Raw genomic sequence first — 24,846 nt, 5'->3', positions numbered from 1 at the left:
ATAAGCAGAGGTTGGACAAACTTGGGTTGTTTTCTCTGGAATATCAGAGGCTGAAGGGAGACCTGATAGAAGTTTATAGAATTATGAGAGGCAGAGGTAGGGGAGACAGAGGGTGGAAACTCCATCTGCCATTTCTCAGCCCATTTCACTGGTACTTCAACATCACTCTGTAGCCCAAACTATCATCCACACTATCCACAACGCCACCAGTCTTTGTGGTACCTGCAAACTTTTTCATCAATTGGTTTATTATTGTCACATGTACTGAGATACAGTGAAAGCCTTTGTTTTGCATGCTATCTGTACAGATCATTTCATTACACCGTGCATTGAGGTAGTACAAGGGAAAGCAATAACAGAATCCAGGATAAAGTGTTACAGTTACAGAAGGTAACTTACAAAAAGTACAGAGAGCTAGGTAATGTTAGAGATCTGGAAGAGTATAAGGCTAATAGGAAGGAGCTTAAGAAGGAGATTAGGAGAGCCAGAAGGGGGCATGAGAAGGCCTTGGCGAGCAGGAGTAAGGAAAACCCCAAGGCATTCTACAGGTATGTGAAGAGCAAGAGGATAAGATGCGAAAGAATTGGGCCTATCAAGTGCAGCAGTGGGAAAGTGTGTATGGATCCAGAAGAAATGGCGGAGGTACTTAATGAATACTTTACGTCAGTAAAGGAAGGGGTATGAGTGCAGTTTCCTGTACTCGATGTCAGATGTGGGAGTTCCCGGAGTCTCCGGGAAGGCTACATCTGCGCCCGGTGTGTTGAGCTGCAGCTCCTGAGGACCGTGTTAGGGAAGTGGAGATGCAGCTCGATGACCTTTGTCTGGTCAGCGAGAGTGAGGAAGTGATAGAGAGGAGTTATAGGCAGGTGGTCATGCTGGGACCATCGGAATCAGGCAATTGGGTCACAGTCAGGAGGGGGAAGGGGAAGAGTCAGGTACTAGAGAGTACCCATGTAGCTGTACCCCTTGACAATAAGTACTCCTGCTTGAGTACTGTTGGGGGAGACAGCCTACCTGGGGGTAGCAACAGTGGCAGTGTCTCTGGCACAGAGTCCGGCCCTGTGGCTCAGATGGGTAGGGAAGGAGTGAGGAGGGCACTAGTGATAGGGGACTCTATAGTTAGGTGGGCAGACAAGCGATTCTGTGGACACAGGAAAGAAACTCGGAAAGTAGTTTGCCTCCCGGGTGCCAGGGTCCGGGATGTTTCAGATCGCGTCCAAGATATCCTGAAGGGGGAGGGAGAACAGCCAGAGGTCGTGGTACATATTGGTACCAACGACATAGGTAGGGAAAGGAATGAGGTCCTGAAAAGAGACTATAGAGAATTAGGAAGGAAGTTGAGAAGCAGGACCTCAAAGATAGTAATTTCCGGATTACTGCCTGTGCTAAGCGACAGTGGGTATAGGAACAGAATGAGGAGGAGGTTAAATGCATGGCTGAGGGATTGGAGTAAGGAGCAGGGATTCAGTTTTGTGGATCATTGGGGCCTCTTTTGGGGCAGGTATGACCTGTTCAAAGGGGACAGGTTGTACTTGAATCCCAGGGGGACCAACATACTGGCGGGGAGGTTTGCTAAGGCTACTGGGGAAAGTTTAAACTAGAATTGTTGGGGGGTGGAATCTGTACTGGAGAGACTGGGGAAGAGATGTTTGGCTGTCAAATAGAGGAGGCTAGGAGTGAGTACCATAGGCAGGTGATAGAGAAGGGACATGTTCAGACAGGCTTGAGATGTGTCTATTTTAATGCAAGGAGTGTTGTGAACAAGGCAGATGAGCTTAGAGCTTGGATCGATACTTGGAGCTATGATGTGGTGGCCATTACAGAGACTTGGATGGCTCCAGGGCTGGAATGGTTGATTCAAGTGCCGGGTTTTAGATGTTTCAGGAAGGACAGGGAGGAGGCAAGAGAGGTGGGGGAGTGGCACTGTTGATCAGAGATAGTGTCATGGCTGCGGAAAAGGTGGACGTTGTGGAGGGATTGTCCACAGAGTCTCTGTGGGTGGAGGTTAGGAACAGGAAGGGGTCAATAACTGTGCTGGGTGTTTTTTATAGACCGCCCAATAGTGACAGGGTTATTGAGGAGCAGATAAGGAAGCAGATCCTAGAAAGATGTGAGAATAACAGAGTTGTTGTGATGGGGGATTTTAATTTCCCAAACATCGATTGGCATCTCCAGACAGTGAGGGGTTTAGATGGGGTGGAGTTTGTTTGGTGTGTTCAGGAAGGGTTCTTGACACAGTATGTAGATAGACCTACAAGAGGAGAGGCTGTGCTTGATTTGATATTGGGAAACGAACCTGGTCAGGTGTCAGATCTCTCAGTGGGTGAACATTTTGGTGATTGTGATCATAATTCTATCTCCTTTACGTTAGCACTGGAGAAGGATAGGAACAGGCAAGAAGGGTGTTTACTTGGAGTAAAGGGAATTATGAGGCTCTCAGGCAGGAAATTGGAAGATTAAATTGGGAACAGATGTTCTCTGGGAAAAGTACGGAAGATATGTGGCAAATATTCAGGGGATATTTGTGTGGAGCTCTGCATAGACATGTTCCGATGAGACAGGGGAGTCATGATAGGATACAGGGACCGTGGTGTACGGAAGCTATTGTAAATCTAGTCAAAAGGAAAAGCATACAAAAGGTACAGAGAGCTAGATAACGTTAGAGATCTGGAGGAGTACAAGGCTAAAAGGAAGGAACTTAAGAAGAGATTAGGAGAGCCAGAAGGGGACATGAGAAGGCCAAGTATGTGAAGAGTAAGAGGATGAGATGCGAAAGGATAGGGCCTATCAAGTGCAGCAGTGGGAAAGTGTGTGTGGATCCGGTAGAAATAGCGGAGGTACTTAATGAATACTTTACGTCAGTATTCACAACAGAAAAAGATCTGGGGGATTGTAGTGGGGACTTGCAGCGGCCTGAAAAGCTTGAGCATGCAGATATTAGGAAAGAGGTGGTGCTGAAACTTTAGGAAAGCGTTGTTAGATAAGTCGCCGGGACCGGATGAGATGTACCCCAGGTTGCTGTGGGAGGCGAGGGAGGAGATTGCGGAGCCTCTGACGATGATTTTTGCATCGTCGATGGAGACGGGAGAGGTTCTAGAAGATTGGAGGGTTGTGGATGTTGTTCCCTTATTCAAGAAGGGGAGTAGAGATAGCCCAGGGAATTATAGACCGGTGAGTCTTACCTCAGTGGTTGGTAAGCTGATGGAGAAGATCCTGAGAGGCAGGATTTATGAACATTGGGAGAGGTAAAATATGATTAGGAATAGTCAGCATGGCTTTGTCAAGGGCAGGTCCTGTCTTACGAGCCTGATTTGAATTTTTTGAGGATGTGACTAAACACATCAATGAAGGGAGAGCAGTAGATGTAGTGTATATGGATTTCAGCAAGGCGTTTGATAAGGTACCCCAAGCGAGGCTTATGGAGAAGGTGAGGAGACATGGGATCCAAGGAGACATTGCAGTGTGGATCCAGAACTGGCTGGCCCACAGAAGGCAAAGAGTGGTTGTTGACGGGTCGTATTCTGCGTGGAGGTCAGTGACCAGTGGTGTACCTCAGGGATCTGTACTGGGACCCTTACTCTTTGTGACTTTTATAAACACCTGGATGAGGAAGTGGAGGGGTGGGTTAGTAAGTTTGCGGATGACACAAAGGTTGGGGGTGTTGTGGATAGTTTGGAGGGCTGTCAGAGGTTACAGAGGGACATAGATAGGATGCAAAGTTGGGCTGAGAAGTGGCAGATGGAGTTCAACCCGGATAAGTGTGAAGTGATTCATTTTGGTAGGTCAAATATGATGGCAGAATATAGTCTAAATGATAGGACTCTGGGCAGTGTGGAGGATCAGAGGGATCTTGGGGTCTGAGTCCATAGGACGCTCAAAGCAGCTGCGCAGGTTGACTCTGTGGTTAAGAAGGCATATGGTGTATTGTCCTTCATCAATCGGGGAATTGAATTTAGGAGCCAGGAAGTATTGTTGCAGCTATATAGGTCCCTGGTCAGACCCCACTTGGAGTACTGTGCTCAGTTCTGGTCGCCTCACTACAGGAAGGATGTGGAAGCCATAGAGAGGGTGCAGAGGAGATTTACTAGGATGCTGCCCGGAATGCGGAGCATGCCTTATGAAAGCAGGTTGAGGGAACTCGGCCTTTTCTCCTTGGAGCGACGGAGGATGAGGGGGGACCTGATAGAGGTGTATAAGATGATGAGAGGTATTGATCGGGTAGATAGTCAGAGGCTTTTCCCCAGGGCTTAAATGGTGGCCACAAGAGGACATAGGTTTAAGGTGCTGGGGAGTAGGTACAGAGGAGATGTCAGGGGTAAGTTTTTTACTCAGAGAGTGGTGAGTGCGTGGAATGGGCTGCCGGCAACGGTGGAGGAGGCAGATACAATAGGGTCTTTTAAGAGACTGTTGGATAGGTACATGGAGCTGAGAAAAATAGAGGGCTATGGGTAAGCCTAGTAATTTCTAGGGTAGGGACATGTTCGGCACAGCTTTGTGGGCTGAAGGGCCTGAATTGTGCTGTAGTTTTTCTATGTTTCTAGAAAGTGCAGTGCAGGTAGACACTAAGGTGCAAGGTCATAACAAGGTAGATTGTGAGGTCAAGAGTCCATCTCATTGTACTCGGGGAGTCATTCAATAGAACAATAGAACAATACCGCTCAATACAGGCCCTTTGGCCCATCATGTTGTGCCGACCTTCAAACCACTCCTAAGACTATCTAACCTCTTCCTCCCACATATCCCTCTATATCTTAAATTCCTCCATATGCTTATCTAACAATCTCTTGAACTTGACCAACGTATCAGCCTCCACCACCACCCCAGGCAGCACATTCCATGCACCAACCACTCTCTGGCTGAAAAACCTCCCTCTGACGTCTCCCTTGAGCTTCCCCCGCCCCCCATTACCTTAAAGCGATGCCCTCTTGTATTGACCATTGGTGTCCTTAGAAAGAGGCGCTGGCTGTCCATTCTATCTATTCCTCTTGATATTTTGTATACCTCCATCATGTCTCCCCTCATCCTCCTCCTCTCCAAAGAGTAAAGCCCTAGCTCCCTTAGTCTCTCCTCATAATCCATACTCTCTAATCCAGGCAGCATCCTGGTAAATCTCCTCTACACCCTCTCCAACGCCTCCACATCCTTCCTATAATGAGGCGACCAGAACTGGACACAGTGCTCTAAGTGTGGTCAAACCAGAGTTTTGTAAAGCTGCATCATTACTTCGCGGCTCTTAAACTCGATCCCACGACTTATGAAAGCTAACATCCCATAAGCTTTCTTAACTACCCTGTGTGGCAACTTTCAGTGATCTGTGGATATGAACCCCCAGATCCCTCTGCTCCTCTACACTCCCCAGAATCCTGCCATTTACCTTGTATTCAGCCTTGGAGTTTGTCCTTCCAAAGTGTACCACCTCACACTTCTCTGGATTGAACTCCATCTGCCACTTGTCAGCCCAGCTCTGCATCCTATCAATAGCCCTCTGTAACCTTCAACAGCCCTCCACACTATCCACAACACCACAGATTTTTGTGTCATCTGCAAACTTGCTAACCCACCCTTCCACCCCCTCATCTAAGTCATTAATAAATATCACAAGAAGTAGAGGTCCCAGAACCGATCCTTGTGGGACACCACTAGTCACAGCCCTCCAATCCGAATGCACTCCCTCCACCACAACCCTCTGCTTTCTACAGGCAAGCCAATTCTGAATCCACACAGCCTAGCCTCCCTGGATCCCTTGGCCTCTGACCTTCTGAAGAAGCCTACCATGCGGAACCTTGTCAAACACCTTACTAAAATCCATGTAGACCACATCTACTGCACTATCCTCATCAATCTTCCTGGTCACCTCCTCAAAGAACCCTATCAGGCTAGTGAGGCAAGATCTTCCCTTCACAAATCCATGCTGGATGTCCCTAATCAGTCCATGCTTCTCTAAATGATCATAGATCCTATCTCTTAGGATCCTTTCCAGCAGCTTACCCACCACAAAATTAAGGCTCACTGGTCTGTAATTCCCCGGACTATCCCTACTACCTTTTTTGAATAAGGGGACAACATTCACCACCCTCTAATCCTCCGGTACCATCCCTGTGGACAAGAAGGACTCAAAGATCCTAGCCAACGGTTCAGCAATCTCCTCCCTCGCCTCACAAAGCAGCCTGGGGAAAATTCCGTCAGTCCCCGGGGACTTACCTTTCCTCATATTTTCTAACAGCTCCAACACATCCTCTCTCTTGATATCTACATACTCTAGAACATTACCCTTACCAACACTGTCCTCAGCATCATCAAGACCCCTGTCTTGGTGAATACTGAAGAGAAGTATTCATTGAGAACCTCACCCACTTCCACAGCTTCCAGGCACAGCCTCCCACCTTTGTCTTTAATCGGACCTACCTTTACTCTAGCCATCCTTCTGCTCCTCCCATACAAGTAAAAAGCCTTGGGATTCTCCTTAACCCTACTCGCCAAAGACTTTTCATGTCCCCTCCTCACTCTTCTCAGCCCCTTCTTAAGTTCCCTCCTTGCTACTCTATATTCCTCATGAGCCCTGTCTGATCCTTGCTGCTTACACCTTATGTATGCTGCCTTCTTCTTCCTAACTAGTTTTTCCACCTCCCTTGTTACCCATGGTTCCTTCACCCTGCCATTCCTTCTCTGCCTCACCGGGACAAATTTATCCCTAACATTCTGCAAGAGATCCCTGAACATCGACCACATCTCTATAATACATTTCCCTTCAAAAATGTCATCCCAATTTACACTCTCGCCTTATAGCCTCATAATTCGCCTTTTCCCAATTAAATATCTTCCCGTCCTCTTTGCTCCTATCCCCGTCCATGACAATTCTAAAGGTTATGGAGCAGTGGTCACTGTCCCCCAAATGCTCACCCACTGATAGATCTGTCACCTGACCCGGTTCATCACCTAAAACTGGATCTAATATGACATTTCCTCTCGTCAGCCTTTCAAAGTACTGTGACAGGAATCCGTCCAGGACACACTTAACAAACTCCGCCCCGTCTAAACCTTTGGCACGAAGCAGGTGCCAATCAATATTTGGGAAGTTGAAGTCTCCCACTATAATAACCCTGTTATTTTTGCATCTTTCCAAAATCTGCCTGCCAATCTGCTCCTCAGTATCCCTGCTGCTACTGGGGGGCCTATGGAATACTCACAGTAGAGTAACTGCTCCTTTCTTGTTCCTAACTTGCACCCATACTGACTCTAGAGAGGATTCTTCTACATTATCCACCCTTTCTGCAGCTGTAAAAGTGTTCCTGACCAGTATCGCCAACCCTCCTCCTCTTCTCCCCCCCCCCCATCCCTTTTAAAACACTGAAAACCAGGAATATTCAATATCCATTCCTGCCCTGGTGTCAGCCATGTCTCTGTGATAGCCATAATATCGTAGTCCCATGTACTTATCCAAGCTCTCAGTTCATCTCCCTTATTCCTGATGCTTCTCGCATTTAAGTAAATGCACTTTAGCCCTTCCGCTTTACTACTTTTATAGCCTGTACTCTGCTTCTCCTTCTTCATAGCCTCTCTACCTGTCAGATTTGACTTTTCCCCATCCCCTTCTTCCTCTGACCTACTCCTCTGGTTCCCATCCCCCTCGCAAACAAGTTAAACCTTCCCGAACCACCCTAGCAAACCTGCCTGCAAGGATATTGGCCCCCCTCAGGTTCAGGTGTAACCCGTCCTCTCTTAATAGTTATGACAGTGGGATAGAAGCTGTCCTTGAGCCTGCTGGTACGTGCTTTCAGGCTTTTGCATCTTCTGCCTGATCAGAGGGGGGAGAAGAGAGAATGTCTGGGGTGGGTGGGGTCTTTGATTATGTTAGCTGCTTCACTGAGGCAGCAAGAAGTTTAGACAGAGTCCATGGAGGGGAGGCTGGTTTCCATGACGTGCTGAGCTGTGTCCACAACTCTCTGTAGTTTCTTGCTGTCTCAGGCAAAGCATTTGCTGTCCCAAGCCATGATGCATCCGGATAGTTGCTTTCTATGGTGCATTGATTAAAATTGATGAGGACATAAGAACACTAGTAGGAGCAGGAGGAGGCCATCTGGCCCATCGAGCCTACTCCGCCATTCAATAAGATCATGGCTGATCTGGCCGTGGACTCAGCTCCACCTACCTGCCTCTTCCCCATAACCCTTAACTCCCCTACTGTGCAAAAATCTATCTAACTGACTTAAATATAGTTAATGAGGCAGCCTCTGCTGCTTCCCTGGGCAGAGAATGCTACAGATTCACTACTCTGGGAAAAGCAGTTTCTCCTCATCTCCGTCCTAAATCTATTCCCCCCAATCTTGAGGCCATGTTCCTTAGTTCTAGTCTCACCTATCAGTGGAAACAACCTTCCTGCCTCTTTTTTATCTATCCCTTTCATAATTTTCTACGTTTCCATAAGATCCCCTCACATTCTTCTGAATTCCAGCGAGTATAGTCCCAGGCAACTCAATCTCTCCTCATAAGCTAACCCTCTCATCTCTAGAATTGATGGTGAGCCGCACCTGCACCGCCTCCAAAGCCAGTACATCTTTCCTCAAGTAAGGAGACCAGAACTGTACGCAGTACTCCAGATGTGGCTTCACCAGTACCCTGTACAGTTGCAGCATAACCTCCCTGCTCTTAAATTCAATCCCTCCAGCATTGAAGGCCAACGTTCTATTTGCCTTCTTAATAACTTGTTGTACCTGCAAACCAACCTTTTGCGATTCATGCACAAGCACTCCCAAGTCCCTCTGCACAACAGCATGCTGCAATCTTTCACCATTTAAATAATAATCTGATCTTCTATTTTTCCTTCCGAAGTGCATGACCTCACATTTACCAACATTGTACTCCATCTGCCAGACCCTTGCCCACTCACTTAACCTATCTATATCTCTCTGCAGGCTCTCCGCATCCTCTGCACAATTTGTTTTTCCACTCAGTTTAGTGTCATAAGCAAACTTAATCCGCTACACTCGGTTCTCTCTTCCAAATTGTTAAGGTACATCGTGAACAGTTGTGGGCCCAGCACTGACCCGCGGCACCCCGCTCACCGCTGATTGACACCCATAGAAACACCCATTTATCCCAACTCGCTGCCTCCTATTGGTTAACCAATCCTCTGTCCATGCTAATATATTACTTCCAACTCCATGCATCCTTATGTTATGGATATCTTCTATGCGGCACCTTATCAAACGCCTTCTGGAAATCCAAGTGTACAACATCCACCTGTTCCCCTCTATCCACTGCACTCATTATATCCTCAAAGAACTCCAGTAGGTTTATCAAACAGGACCTGCCCTTCCTGAATCCATGTTGTGTCTGCCTGATGGAACCACTTCTATCCAGATGTCTCACTATTTCATCCTTAATGATAGCTTCAAGCATTTTCCCGACTACAGACATTAAGCTAACTGTCCTGTAGTTACCTGCCTTTTGCCTACATCCTTTATTAAACAGTGGTGTGACATTCGATGTCTTCCAATCCACTGGGGCCTGCCCAGAGTCCAAAGAAGTTTGGTAAATTATCACAATGCCTCTACTATAACTTTCCCATTTCTTTCAGTACTCTGGGATACATCCCATCAGGAGCAGGGGACTTGTCGACCTTTCGGCCCACTAGTTTGCTCATCACTACCTCTTTAGTGACAGCGATTGTATCGAGGGCCTCACCTCCCATCATATCCATAACATCTTTATTTGGCATGTCTATGTGTCCTCCACTGTGAAGACCAACACAAAATAATCGTTCAAGGCCTCGGCCATTTCCACGTTACCCAATATTAATTCCCTCTTCTCATCTTCCAAGGGACCTACTTTCACTTTAGCCACTCTTTTCTGCTTTATATAATCATAAAATCTTTACTGCCTGTTTTTATATTTTGTACTAGTTTACTTTCATAATCTATCTTCCCTTATTGCTTGCTTAGTGGTTCTTTGTTGCTTTTTAAAGGTTTTCCAATCTTCCAGTTTCCCACAACGCTTGGTGACTTTGTATGCATGAGCTTTTAGCTTGATGCCTTCTTTTACTTCCTTCATTATCCAAGGCTGGCTCTCCCCACCCTTACTGCCCTTGCTTTTAGCTGGAATATATTTTTGTTGAGCAATGTGAAAAATCTCTTTGTTCCTCAACTGTCCCACCATATAGCCTGTGTTCCCAGTCTACGCTAGCCAACTCTTCCCTCATCCCGTTGTAGTCTCCCTTGTTTCAGCATAATACACTGGTCTTAGATCAAACTATTACACCTTCCTTTTGTATGAGGAATTCAATCATACTATGGTCACTCTTTCCAAGAGGATCCTGATCTACAAGATCATTAATTTTACCCCTCTCATTGCACAGGACCAGATCTAAGATAGCATTTTCCCTTGTATGTTCAGTAACATGCTGTTCAAGAAAGCTATTGTGGATGCATTCTATGAAGTTCTCCTCAAGACTGCCTTGATCAACTTGATTCGCCCAATCTACGTGGAAGTTAAAGTCCCCCTTGACAACTGCCGTTTCATTCTTACATGTATCAAGTATTCCTTGGTTTATTGCCTGGTCCACTGTAATGTTATTATTCAGTGGCCTATAGACAACTCCCACCAGTGATTTTTTTTTTCCCTTTACTGTTCCTAATCGCTACCCAGTTAGACTCAACATTCTGCTCCTTAGATCTTGCATCGTCTCTCACTACCACCCTGATCTCATTCTTAATTAAGTGCGCTACCCCACCTCCCTTACCTTCCTGCCTATCCTTCTGTATGACCTGATACCCTTGGATATTTAATTCCCACTCATCTCCATCCTGCAACCACATTTCTGTCGTGGCCACTAAATCATACCCCTTTGTGCTGATTTGTGCCCTTACACTCATCATTCTTTTAGAAATTAGTAACCTTTGTGTCCTTTGTTTTTGACTTTTCTGTACTCCACTCTCTCTTTTCTCTTTTCTAACTTTTGCTCTCATCTCTGCTTTGCTTCCCTCTGTCTTTCTGCATGGATTCCCATCCCCCTGCCATTTTAGTTTAAACCCTCTCCAACAGCACAAGCAAACAATCCTCTTGGTACATTGATCCCAGTCCTGCCCAGGTGTAGACCATCTGGTTTGTACTGGTCCCACCTCCCCCAGAACCGGTTCCAATGCCCCAGAACTCTGAAACCCTCCCTCCTGCCCCACTGCTCAAGCCACATATTCATCCTAACTGTGCTGCTGTTCCTACTCTGACCAGCACATGGCACAGGTAGCAATCTTGAGATTATTACCTTTGAGGTCCTACTTTAATTCATCTCCTAGAACCCTAAATTCAGCTTGTAGGACCTCATCCTGCTTTTTTCCTGTATCTTTGGGACCTACATGCACGACGACAACTGGCTGTTCACCCTCCCCTTCCAGAATGCCCTTCAGCCGCTCCCAGACATCCACGACCCTTGCACCTGGGAGGCAACACACCAACCGGGAGTCCCATTTGCGGCCGCAGAAGCTCCTGTCTATTCCCCTTACCATGGAACCCCCACCGCTAGAGCTCTGCCACTCTTTTTCCTGCCCTCCTGTGCAGCAGAGCCACTCATAGCACCATGATCCTGACTACTGCTGCCTTCCCCTGATGAGCCATCTCCCCCAACAGTATCCAAAGCAGAATATCCATTCTGGAGGGAGATGACTACAGGGGACTCCTGCACTGCCTTCCTGCTACTGCTCTGCCTGTTGGTCACCTGTTCCCTGTCTTTCCCTCGGCCTTTAAACTACACTGTGATCAACTCACTAAATGTGCTATCCACAACATTCTGAGCATCGCTGATGCTCCAAGTGAATCCATGCACAGCTCCAGTGCCGTCATGCAGTCTGTCAGGAGCTGCAGCTGGACACACTTCCTGCACACGTAGTCATCAGAGACGCTGACAGCCTCCCTGAGTTCCCACATTGCACAGGAGGAGCATGACATGAGTCAACTTTATCTTAGATTATTACAGATGTTTTTTTTATTTCATAAAATTCAGACATAATTTGTATATTAGGAAGAAGAACTATGAGAAAGTTGTCAATGTGAGGATCAAAGGGGACATGTCAAATTCCTTTAGCCTCCTGAGGCCTTCTACATTCAGATAAGAGAAGATTTCTTTATTAGTCACATGTACATCGAAACACACAGTGAGATGCATCTTTTGCGTAGAGTGTTCTGGGGACAGCCCACAAGTGTCGCCACGCTTCCGGCGCCAACAAAGCATGTCCACAACTTCCTAACCTGTACGTCTTTTTTGGCATGTGGGAGGAAACTGGAGCATTCATGTACATTGCAAACAGCAAAGGTCCCAGCACTGATCCCTGTGGAGCATCACTAGTAACAGACATCCAATCACAAAACAACCTTTGCCATTACTCTCCGTCTCCAATCACCATGCCAGTTTTGGATCCAGTTTGCAACTTGCCCTGGTTCCATCAATCCGAATCCTTGTAGGACTTTGTCAAAGGCCTAACTGAAGTCCACGTGAGCCACAACTACTGCACTACCCTTGTCAATATACTTTGTTACCTCCTCAAAAAAAGTTCTATCAGGAACCACACACAAAGCACTGGAGGAACTCAGTAGGTCAGGCAGCATCCGTGGAGGGAAATGGACAGTCAACACTTCAGGTCAAAAAACTTAAGGTGGAGACCCTTCAGCTGGACTGAAAGAGAGGGGAGATAGGCCAGTATAAGAAGGTGGGGGAAAGGGGTGGAACAAGAGCTGGCAGGTGATAAGTGGATCCAGGTGAGACAGATGCTAGGCAGATGAGGGAGGGGGGGGAGTGGGAATGGTGTCAGAAATTGAGAGGTGAGGGGTGGAGGTGACAAAGGGCTGAAGATGATGGAATCTGACAGGAGAGGAAGGTAGAAGATGGAATAAAGGGAGGGAGATGGGGTGGGGAAACAAGTGGGCAGATCAGAGGGTAGGGGAGGGGAGAGAGAGGGTGATGGGGGCCAGATGGATCAGGAGGAGAGAGAAAAGGGCTAAGAGTAAAGGGAACAGGGGCAGAGGGGGAGCAGTTACCGGAAGTTTGAGAATTCAGTGTTCATGCCGCCAAGTTGGAGAATGCCCGGATGGAAAACGAGGTGCTGTTCCTGTAATTTGTGTTTGCCTCAACTTGGCGTAGAGGAGGCTGTGGACAGACATTGGTGTGGGAATGGGAAGTGGAAATGAAATGGCTGGCCACCTGGGATTCACGTCTGAAATCTGCCCTGATCCATAGTTCCATTTGATTCAATACTTTAGCAAATATCAAGTTTCACAGATCGCAACCTTCGTCTAGCTCACAAATTGTTCTTCCCTGGAACTTTCCCTGACTCCACCTGCCCTTCTCCCCTTCCCCTGCCTGCCCTGAGCAGGGGAACGTTGACGATGTAGTTAACATTACTGCACCAGCAGCCTGAGCCATTGCCCAAAGCTGCAAGTTTGAATCTCACCATGGCAACTGGGAATATAAAATTAAACCTAATTAAATAAATGTTGTCATTTAAAAAAATCTTGTCACTGTAACAATATCAGTAACTACGAAACTAATGTATTGTCACTAAAAACCCATCTGGGTCACTCTAGACCCACCAGTGTGGTTAACGTTTATCTGCCTGCACAGTTAAGAGACAGTTGAGGATGTTACCTCAAAAAATTTCAAGCTGGTGACATTGGGCATTTCCTCCTTGGTCACTGCAACACAGAAGACCATTTGGCCCTTCGGGCCCCTGTTAGCTCCCAGCACAGCAATCCCATTTGCCTCATTTCCCTTTTTCCCTGTAGCCTGCAGTCCTAAACAGCCAAACCCTTATTGTGACAGTGTGGCTCCAGTCCTTGACTCTAGTTAGGAAACATTCTCCCTACATCCAGTCCGTTGGGCCCTTTGATCTCTCATCTATCTAAACTGCAGAGAATATAGGCCGAGTCTTCTCGTATGTCAACCCTGCGTCCCTGGAACCTGTGTCTTTGCTGTGCTCTCTCTATGACAAACTAATCCATCCTTGGGTGGAAGAGCAGAGCAGTGAACAGCGCTCCAGGTGCAGACTCATCAGGCTCTGTTCAATTGCAGTAAGATGTCCTTACTCCCGTATTCAGATCCCCTCGTAATAAAGGCTAATGTGTCGTTTGCCTTCCTAATCACTTGTTGCACCTGCATGTTGGCCTTCAGAGACTTGTGTACAAGCACATCCATGTCCTTCGAGCATCAACACTAAGCAGTCTCTTTCCATTTATCTTTGTGTGTACCAATGTGGGCAACCACACATCCTTCCACTGTTCAAATGCCAAATTATCATCCACCACTCAGATTGTACAAATCCTTTAAAATGTCTTTACATCCTCCTCCGTATTTAGAATTGCACCGAGTTTAGTATCAGCAAACTTGGATATATGACAGCTGTTCTTGTCAGCCAGTAGTTGATGTCGATTGTGATTAGCTGGGGCCCAAGCACATTAATTGCTGCCTGAAACCTTATGAACCATCTATTCCCACTTTTTGCTTTCTATCCAACAACCAATTCTCAATCCAAGTCAGTGTGTAACCCCACCGATTCCAAGTGCTCTAACTGTGTGGGACCTTCAAACACTTTCTGAATCCAAATACACCACATCACCGGATCCTCCTCTATTTTTCCAGGAGCCCACCCGCTCGACTCTCCAGCTCCTTTATTGCAAACTACCAGTGTGTTTTTGATCAATTCAATTCTTCATCCTGTACTCATTCCCTTTGAGTCTACAGCTCTCTCTTCACCAAGGTCCAACCTGAACCACTTATTATATACAGTACTTAGCTACTCATCATTGAAACCTTGCTAGAATGTTGTTCAATGTGAGATTAGTATTTAAAAACATCAGTTGAATTTCCTGATACCCTGACCAGTTGCTGGAGGTACACATAATTCACTGATTCACTTGTTCGCCTCTTTTCAGTCTGCTGGAGCTGGTGTGAAGGTTGGGAGTGGGGGGTGAGGGAGAACAGCTGACTTTTATTGAAATAACTATTTCAAATCACTGTAAATATATTTTCCTTCCCACTATTCATTTTTAATTTCAGGTTTCATAACAAAGGTGTGTATGTAAGGTTGGGTTTGCAGAAGATAGCCACACACGAAGTCTACACAAGGATTTAAAACTTCAGGTCGATGACAGGGAGGTGGAACTTCCAAACATTGAAGGTCTCATCTTTCTTAACATTCCCAGGTAAGCATTTAGAAAGAAATCTGATTCCTCGTGTTCCAATATTGTGCTTCATTACTTGCATCTCTGAAAAAAGCGACATCAAAATTGATTTGGATGTTCCAATTTATCTGATTTTTGTTTTAAAAGTATCTCAGTAACCTCCAACATTCCTACAACCTAGTTGTAAGGTATAAGGAGGATGTCGGGGGTAATTTTTTTTATATACACAGAGAGTGGTGGGTGCGTGGAAATGCTCTGCCAGCAAAGATTGTGGAGGCAGATACATTAGGGACATTTAAGACTCTTTTAGATAGACACATGAATGATAGGAGAATAGGGGGTGATGTGGGAGGGAAGGGTTGGGTAGATCTTAGAGCAGGATAAAATGTCAGCACAACATTGTGGGCCGAAGGGCCTGTACTGTGCTGTAGTGTTCTATGTTCTAACCTCTCCAGGAGCATTCATTCCCTTTGACTGTGTCCAGCTAAATATTGAAGCTATTGTCTTTCATCCTCACCACAAGCACTGTTCCTCAGCCATAGATTTCACCCCTCTCTCTGCTCACTCTCTCAGGGTGAATCAAATTAAACCACACCTGAACTAAACTTCCAGTTGCTTGCCATCTTCAATGCAGCCTACGTGCACTCAGCAAAACTGTTCAATTCTGCTCCTGCCTCAGCTTACCTACTGGGGAAACCCTCACCCTATCTTCAAACGTGGCTGTTTCTGGCTTGCCTCTCAGCTCTGCCCTCTTTAAAGATAAAATTTTGCTGTCTGTGCCCTAATCCACTGCATCGCCCTGTACCCATTTCCTTTTGATGGTTGAAATTGTGATCCTTGTATCTAAATCCGTTCTTGGCCTTACTCCTCTGCCTCTAACTTTGCCCAAGGACGCTGTAAGGTCTGTTCGATGGATTGAGGAGCCTCAGGTTGAATGGCGCAGTCAGGTGAAGCAGGTGTAAACCATGGTTTGGTGAGATGGCACATAGCAGTCCCTCAGTTCTCTTTGGAGGTCAGTCTTGCCCTTAGTTCATCATCTTTGTTCTCCATGGACTGGACATTAGCTGGCAGATGCTGGGGAGGGGGATCTTGTATCTATGCGGTTTCAGCCTCGCCTGCAGCCCAGCCATCTTACCCCGCTGCCGAGGTAAGTGGCTGCGACTCGTCAGCCCTGGAGTGGAGCCACCGGGTAAGTGATTGCTCACCAGGTGGCTCCTGGTGTAATGATTCTGCTCTTCAGCTAAGTCCCAATGCCTGTTACATAATCAAAGCAGCAGTGAGCTATCTGGTCCTTTGAGCCTGCTCCATCACTTGCCAAGGTCATGGCTGATCTCTTCCTCAGTATCATTTACCAGCATTATCCCGATATCCGCGATTCCCTTAATGTCACCCACTCTCTCATCTGTGTTTTGAATGAACTCAGTTACTGAAACTCCACAGCCTCCCAGAGTAAGAATTCCAAAGGTTTGCTGCTCTCTGAGTGAAGACAATATTGGTAGATGGTGATGGAGAGGGGCAACTTTTTGTGTGCATCTCCAAGGGAATCATCAAATACTCCTGTTTGAAACTACTACAGCTGACTGCAGTGAGTAATATTATTTCAAGCTATTTAAAAGAACCAGCGATCTTCAGACCTGGCAGACTCAGGATCCCAGATCACACAGGGAGTGAGTGCAGCATCCACCACATGGACCGGATGGCAGCATTAGGTAAAGGCAGAGGTGGCAGATGTGGTGGTTCTGTCTCAGTCCTGCTCCCCTGACCTGGAACATCTGGCGGTCGTGTTGTCCATGCTGTCTGCGGAGGAAGTTCTCTGCTGTCATTCTGCTGGCAGTGATCCATTCCACCCCTGGCAGATGTCAGGTTGGCACTGGAGGAGCTGAGCACAGTGATCAACAGTCACGAGACAGCACACCCTGATGCCTTCCCGATCATTGCAGCGGACTTCAACCAGGCCAGCTTGAGAAGTCTCTGACCATCTAGCACCAACACATCACCTGCAGAACCAGAGGAGCCAACACACTCGATCACCACCATCAGGAACACTGACCGTGCCCTCCACGCCTGCACTTTGGCAAGTCCGATCATCCAGCTGTACTTCTACTCCCAACATACAGGCAGAGACTGAGGACCGCAAAGGTCTGGTCGTGGGAGGCGGAGGAATGTTTACAGGACTGCTGTGAATCAGTGGACTGGACCATATTCAGGGATTCATCTTTAGATCTGAATGAATATGCCACAGCAGTCATCGACTTCATCAAGACCTGTGTGGATGAGTGTGTATCTTTGAGAACATAGCAAGTCTTCCCAAACCAGAAGCCCTGGATGAACCAGGAGATGCACAGTCTGTTGAGGGCTAAATCTGAGGTGTTCAAGACCAGCAATTCAGAATCCTACAAGTCCGGGTACAACCTACAGAAGGCCATCCTGAGAGCAAAAGGCAATTCTGTTTGAAGTTAGAGACACAATCAGATGCACAACAGCTGTGGCAGTGTTTACATGCCATTACTTCCCACAAGGTGAAACCTAACAGCATAAATGGCAGTGATGCTTCACTCCCTGATGAGCCCAACGCCTTTTATGCAGCTTTAAAAGGGGAATAACACTACACCTGTGCAAATCCCTACAGCATCTGGCGACCCCTATGACCTCTGTCTCAGAGGCCAATGTCAGAACATCCTTCAAGAGGGTGAACCCCTGCAAGGAATCAGGCTCCGACGGTGTACCTGGCAGGGTACTGAAAACCTGCGCTGACCAACTGGCTGGAGTGTTCAAGGACATCTTCAGCCTCTCACTGCTGCAGCAGGGTGAACTGCCTCAACGGACTATCGCCCGGTAGCACTCACATCTACTGTGATGAAGATCTTTGAGAGGTTGGTTACAGCTAGACTTAACTCCTGCCTGAGCAAGGACCTGGACCCACTGCAGTTTGCCTACTGGCACAAACAGGTTTACTAATCTCACTGGCTCACCACTCTGCTTTGGAGCACCTAGACAACAGCAAAACGTATGTTAGGCTGGTGTTTATCAATTACAACTCAGTACTCAACACCATCATTCCCTCAGTACCAGTTAACAAGCTTCAAAACCTGGGCCTCTGAACCTCCCCCTGCAACTGGATCCTCCACTTTCTATCAGGAGACCACAGTCAGTGCGGATCAGTAACAACATCTCCTCCTTGCTGACAATCAACACAGGCACACCTCAATGATGGTGTGCTTAGCCCACTGCTCTACTCTCTCTGCACTCATGACTGTGTGGCTAGGCACAGCTCAAACGCCATCTATAAATTCACCGATGACACCACTATTGTTGGCAGAATCTCAGATGGCAATGAAGAGGCGTACAGGAGTGAGCTAGATCAGCTGGTTGAGTGGTGTCACAACAACAACCTCGCAATGTCAGCAAGACCAAGTAACTGATTGTGGGCTTCAGGAAGGGGAAGTCGGGAGAACACACACCAGTCCTCATTGAGGGGTCAGTGATGGAAAGGGTGAGCAGCTTCAAGTTCCTGGGCGTCAACATCTGAGGATCTATCCTGGGCCCAACACATTGATGCAATTATGAAGAAGGCACACCAGCAGCTCTACTTCATTAGGAGTTTGAGGAGATTTGGTACGTCACCAAAGACTCTTGCAAATTTCTACAGATAAGCGGTGGAGAGCATTCTGACTGGTTGCATCACCACCTGGTATGAAGGCTCGAATGTGTAGAATTGAAAGAGGCTGCGGAGGGTTGTAGACAGCCAGCTGAATCACAGGCACAACCCTCCCCAACATCGAGAACATCTTCAAGAGGCGGTGGCTCAAGAAGCAAGCATCTATCAGGACTCTCGCCATCCGGGACACGTCCTCTTCTCATTACTGCCATCAGGGAGGTACAGGAGGCCGAAGACCCACACTCAACGATTCAGGAACAGCTTCTTCCCCTCTGCCATCAGATTTCCTGAAAGGTTCATGAGCCCACGAACACTACCTCATTGTTCCTCTTTTGCACTATTTATTTATTTTTCTAACATAGTAAGTTTTGTCTGCACTGTACTGCTGCTGCAAAACAACAAATTTCATGACATGTCAGTGATGATAACCTGATTCTGAAGACATTCCTTCTCATCTGTCATAAATGGCCTACTGCTTATTTTAAAACCTTGAGCCCCCTGGTCCTAGACCCCTCAGCCAGGGAAACATTCTCCCTGCATCCAGCTATCCTACTTTTGTAAATTTCAAAGAAATCTCCTCTCATTCTTCTGAACTCTGGAGAATACAGTCCTCATACATCAACCCAGCATCCCTGGAGCCAGTCTGTGAATCATCACTGCACTCCTCTGTGCCAAGTACATTCTTTTTGGGTAAGGAAACCAAAACTGTGCGTAATGCTCTAGGTGTGGCTTGAAACAATTCCAACACTTCCTCACTCCTTTAATCAAATCCTCTTATAATAAAGACCAACATACTGTTTACCTTCAAGCACTTGGCAATGAAAGTCAACATTTCAATGTGGTATGTACAAGCATACCTGGGTCCATTTGGCCTCACAAATATTCTGCATTTCTGTCATGGTCATGAACACTACCTTGTTATTCCTTTTGTTTTTTGCACTATTTGAAGTAATTTTATGTCTTCACACTGTACTGCTGCCATGAAGCAACTAATTTCACATCCTATAGGACAGTGATAATAAACCTGATTCTGGTCACCACAATGGGTGAAGCCATATTTTTTCCCCACGTATCTTATGTTCTTGAGCACCTACTCTGCTTGTCCTCTTGAGCCTCTTTACATTCTCTTGTGTCTTCAGGGTTTGTTCTTGGTGCTGGAATAAAATATTTCACACATGAAGGAATCCTGCTATTAACCTCCATTAAATGTCCCCATGTTTGTTCTTCCATAACTAGTATTGGTTTATTGTCACATACTGAGGTACAGTGAAAAACTTGTCTTGCATATCGATTGTACAGGTCAATTCATTACACAGTGCAGTTACATTGGGTTAGTACAGAGTGCATTGACATAGTACAGGTAAAAACAACACCAGTAGTGTCACAGCTACAGAGAAAGTGCAGTACAATAAGGTGCAAGGTCACAACAAGGTAGATCGTGAGGTCAGATTCCATCTCATTGTATAAGGGAACCGTTCAATAGTCTAATCACAGTGGGGTAGAAGCTGTCCTTAAGTCTGGTGGTACGTGCCCTCAGGCTCCTGTATCTTCTACCTGATGGAAGAGGAAGAGAAGAGCGAATGACCCAGGTTGGTGGGGTCTTGGATTATGCTGGCTGCTTCGCCAAGACGAGAGGTAAAGACCGAGTCCAAGGAGGGGAGGCTGGTGTCCGTGATACGCTGGGCTGTGTCCACAACTCTGCAGTTTCATGTGGTCCTGGGCAGAGCAGTTGCCGTACCAAGCCATGATGCATCCAGATAGGATGCTTTCTATGGTGCATCGATAAAAATTGGTGAGTGTCAAAGGGGACATACTGAATTTCTTTAGCCTCCTGAGGAAGTAGAGGCACCAGTGAGCTTTCTTGGCTGTGGCATCTACGTGATTTGACCAGGACAGGCTGTGGGTGATGTTCACTCCCAGGAACTTGAAGCTCTCAACCCTCTTGACCTCAGCACCATTGACATAGACAGGTGCATTACACTGCCCCCTTTCCTGAAGGGAATGATCAGCTCTTTTGTTGACATTGAGAGAAAGGTTGTTGTCATGACACCATTCCACTAAGCCCTCTCTCCTTCCTGTACTCTGACTCATCGCTGTTTGAGATAAGGCCTACAATGATGGTATCATCTGCATACTTGCAGATGGAGTTAGAGCAGAATCTGGCCACACAGTCATGAGTGTATATGGAGTAGAGTAGAGGGCTGAGGATGCAGCCCTGTGGGGCACCAGTGTTGAGAATAATCGTACTGGAGGTATTGCTGCCTATCCTCACTGATTGCGGTCTATCGGTTAGAAAGTCAAGGATCCATTACAGAGAGAGTTATGGAGTCCTAGGTCTTGGAGTTTGGTGACAAGTTTGCTTGGGATTATTGTATTGAAGGCAGAGCTATAGTCAATAAATAATAGTCTAAGGTAGGTGTCTTTACTGTCCAGATGCTCCAGAGATGAGTGTAGGGCCAGGGAGATGGCATCTGCTGTAGACCTGTTTCAGCAATAGGCAAATTGCAATGGGTCCAGGTTGTCTGGGAGGCTGGAGCTGATGCGTGCCATGACCAACCTCTCAAAGCACTTCATGATGGTGGATGTCAGAGCCACTGGTCGGTCATCATTGAGGCATGTTACCTTGTTTTTCTTCAGTACTGAGGTGAGTGGTCTTCTTAAAACAGTTGGGAACTTGAGATTGAAGCAGGGAGAAGTTAAATATGAATAAACCATTTTGAAGAAGGTCAACAAATTCATTTGCTCAAAGTCCTCATTTCTGATTGCAGAGTAACCCTTGTGAATGTACACCTTCATTCCAAGAGGCATTTGTAGACGGAAGAAGCTCCAAATTAGTATCATCTTTGCATAAGAATTATGATCACAGCACCACTGTCAGGGCCTTTCACAGGATGGTCTGAAAACCTTCCTATTCTGTATTTTATAGATGGGGTTAAATTGTTTTTGCCAAACTGTCATCTGAAAAGACTTTTTAGAATGAATTTATGATGTTTATGAATGAAAACTGCAATAGTAGTATTTTATTTCAGTAGTTAGTTAACAATCTGTTTATGTGATTGTTCACAGCTGGGGATCGGGAGCAGATCTGTGGGGCAGTGACAGTGATGGCCGGTTTGACAAACCGCAGATAGATGATGGAATGCTGGAGGTGGTTGGAGTCACTGGTGTGGTTCATATGGTAAGCACAAAACATGAAAGACACTTGTACGATTTCTATTCAAGCACAAAAGGAAATCTGCACCTTTGGAAGGTGTTTGTCCGTCCAGGGTAAACAGCCAGAGGGAAGTTCCTTAGCCATCTGCAGTTGTCAAATTGAAAACTCTTAAAATCAAAGCTTCCTGACATTTGACCTCCATGTAAGTTTTGGGTTTTGACCAGTGACTAAAGTAGCAATTTCAGTGAGTAAGGAGGGCAGCCTCTTCCCTCATTTACCTATCCACCTGTTGTCTCCACCCAGCACCTGTCCTTGGACCTGTGCAAACCACAGGCCATCGCTCTCAGCCTTCCTCCTGAAGCAGTCAGTCCAAGGAAGCTGATGCATGGACTGGGATTGGAATCCTGCATGTAACACTTTGGGGCAGGGGGTTTGAGTGGGTGGGTAGAGGAGATGAAGATCTGCTGTACAGTTTCTTGCAGAGTCATAGAGCTGTACAGCACAGAAATGGGCCCTTCAGCCCAACTTATCCATGCTGCTTACCTGTGTGAATCCCATATGTCTGCATTAGGCCCTAATGAAGTGATCACAACTCCTTAATTTTTAAGATAGTTATGAATAAAGATAGTCTGGACCTCAGGGTGTGGTGTTGGGGTGGGGGGGGGTGGGGAGAGGTGGTGCTGTTGGGCAGCAAAGTGGTCAGTTTGGGGAAGCAAGTTACAACTGTATTAGGCAGGAGCAGGAGTAGATTGGGAGCAGCTGTTATTGGGCAAGTCCACATCTGTCATGTGGGAGTCATTCAAAAACCAGAATTCAGGACTGGCATGTTCCAGTGAGGAGGAGAGATGAGGATGGCAAGGTTCAAAAACCTTGAATGACAAAGGATGTTGTAAGTTTACTTAAAATGACATAGGAAGCATATAGAACATTACAGCACAGTACAGGCCCTTCAGCCCACAATGTTGTGCCAGCATTGTATCCTGCTCTAAGATCTATCTAACCCTTCCCACATTTCCCTATCATTCATGTGTCTATCTAAGCCTCTTAAATCTCCCTAACATATCTGCCCCCACAACCTCTGCCGGCAGTGCGTTCCACGCACCCACCACTGTAAAAAAAACTTACCCCTGACATCCCACTTATACCTTCCTCCAATCACCTTAAAATTATGCTCCCTCACGTTAGTCATTGTCACCCTGGGAAAAGTCCGACTGTCCACGCGATCTATGCCTCTTATCATCTAGTACACTTCTATCAAGTCACCTCCTCCTCTTTGCCAAAGAGAAAAGCCCTAGCTCACTCAACCTATCCTCATAAGACATGCTCTCCAATCCAGGCAACATGCTAGTAAATCTCCTCTGCATCCTCCAAAGCTTCCACATCCTTCTATAATGAGGCGACCAGAACGGAACACAATACCCCAAGTGTGGTCTAACCAGAGTTCTATGGAGCTGAAACATCATTAGTTGGAGTAATGAGTTCTAGACCTGCGAGGTGAAGGCCAAACACTCCATAAGCCTTCTTAACAACCCTATCGACCTGCATGGCAACCTTGAGGGATCTATGGACATGGACCTCAAGATCCCTCTGTTCCTCCACGCTGCTAAGAGTGCTTGCCATCAACCTTGTATTCTGCCTTCAAATTCGATCTCCTGAAGTGTATCACTTCACATTTATCCAGGTTGAATGCCATCTGCCACTTCTCAGCCCAGCCCTACATTCTATCAATATCTTGCAGTAATCTACAGCAACCTTCTACACTATCCACTACACCCCCAACATTTGTATCATCAACAAACTTACTAGTCCACCCTTCTACATCCTCATCCAAGTAACTTATATAAATCACAAAGAGCAGGAGTCCTAGAACTGATCCCTGCGGAACACCACTGGTCACTGACCTCCAGGCAGAATATGCTCCATCTACCACCACCCTCTATTTTCTTTGAGCGAGTCAATTCTGAATCCACATAGCCAAGTTTCCCTGGATCCCATGCCTCCTGACTTTCTGAATGAGCCTTATCAAACACCTTACTAAAATCCATGTACACCACATCCACTGCTCTACCTTCATCAATGTGCTTTGTCACATCTTCAAAGAATTCAATCAGACACGTGAGGCACAACCTGCCCCTCACAAAGCCACACTGACTGTCCCTAATCAGCCTATGTTTCTCTAAATGCCCATAAGTCTTCTAAGAATATTTTCCAGTAATTTGCCCACTGCTGAAGCAAGACTCACTGGTCTGCAAATCCCAGGGTTATCCCTATTCCCTCTCAAAGAAAGGAACATCTGCTACCCTCCAATCTGGCGCTAATCCTGTGGCCAGTGAGGACACAAATATAGTTGTTAAAGGCACAGCAATCTTTTCCCTCGCTTCCCATTAAAACCTTGGATATATCCCATCCGGCCCCAGTAACTTATCTATCCTAGTGTTTTTCCAAAAGTTCCAGCACATCCTCTTTCCTCATGTCAACATGCCCTGGCGTATCAGCCCGTCATACGCCATCCTCACAAACATCAAGGTCTCTCTCTGATGAATACTGAAGCAAAGTATTCATTAAGGACTTGCCCTACCTCTTCCAACTCCAGGCACATGTGTCCTTTTATCCCTGATCGGTCCTACCCTCTAGTCATCCTCCTATTCTTCAGATAGGTGTAGAACGCCTTGGGGTTTTCCTTGATCCTACTCGCCAAGGACTTCTCTTGCCCCCTTCTAGCTCTCCTCAGTCCATTCTTAGCTCCCTCCTGGCTACCTTGTAACTCTCCGGAGCCCTGTCTGATCCATGCTTTCTAAACCTCAGGTAAGCTTCTTTCTTCTCTTGACCAGATATTCTACATCTTGTGTCAACCACGGTTCCTTCACTC

At 46.5% G+C, this 24,846-nt stretch overlaps 1 protein-coding gene across 1 annotated transcript in view; it reads left to right on the top strand.

The window, feature by feature from the left end:
• LOC127580818 (diacylglycerol kinase theta-like) overlaps nt 1-24,846 on the top strand; it is a 200,583-nt gene that overhangs the window by 163,681 nt on the left and 12,056 nt on the right. Inside the window, 3 exon segments of the mRNA XM_052034735.1 lie at nt 15,041-15,081; nt 15,084-15,186; nt 21,890-22,001. Coding sequence (XP_051890695.1) covers nt 15,041-15,081; nt 15,084-15,186; nt 21,890-22,001 — 256 coding nt within the window.

This window comes from Pristis pectinata, chromosome 2 (genome assembly GCF_009764475.1).
Source record: "Pristis pectinata isolate sPriPec2 chromosome 2, sPriPec2.1.pri, whole genome shotgun sequence".
Lineage (NCBI taxonomy): Eukaryota > Metazoa > Chordata > Chondrichthyes > Rhinopristiformes > Pristidae > Pristis > Pristis pectinata.
Note: the sequence above shows the minus strand (reverse complement) of the source record. Positions and strands in the feature narration are given on the sequence as shown.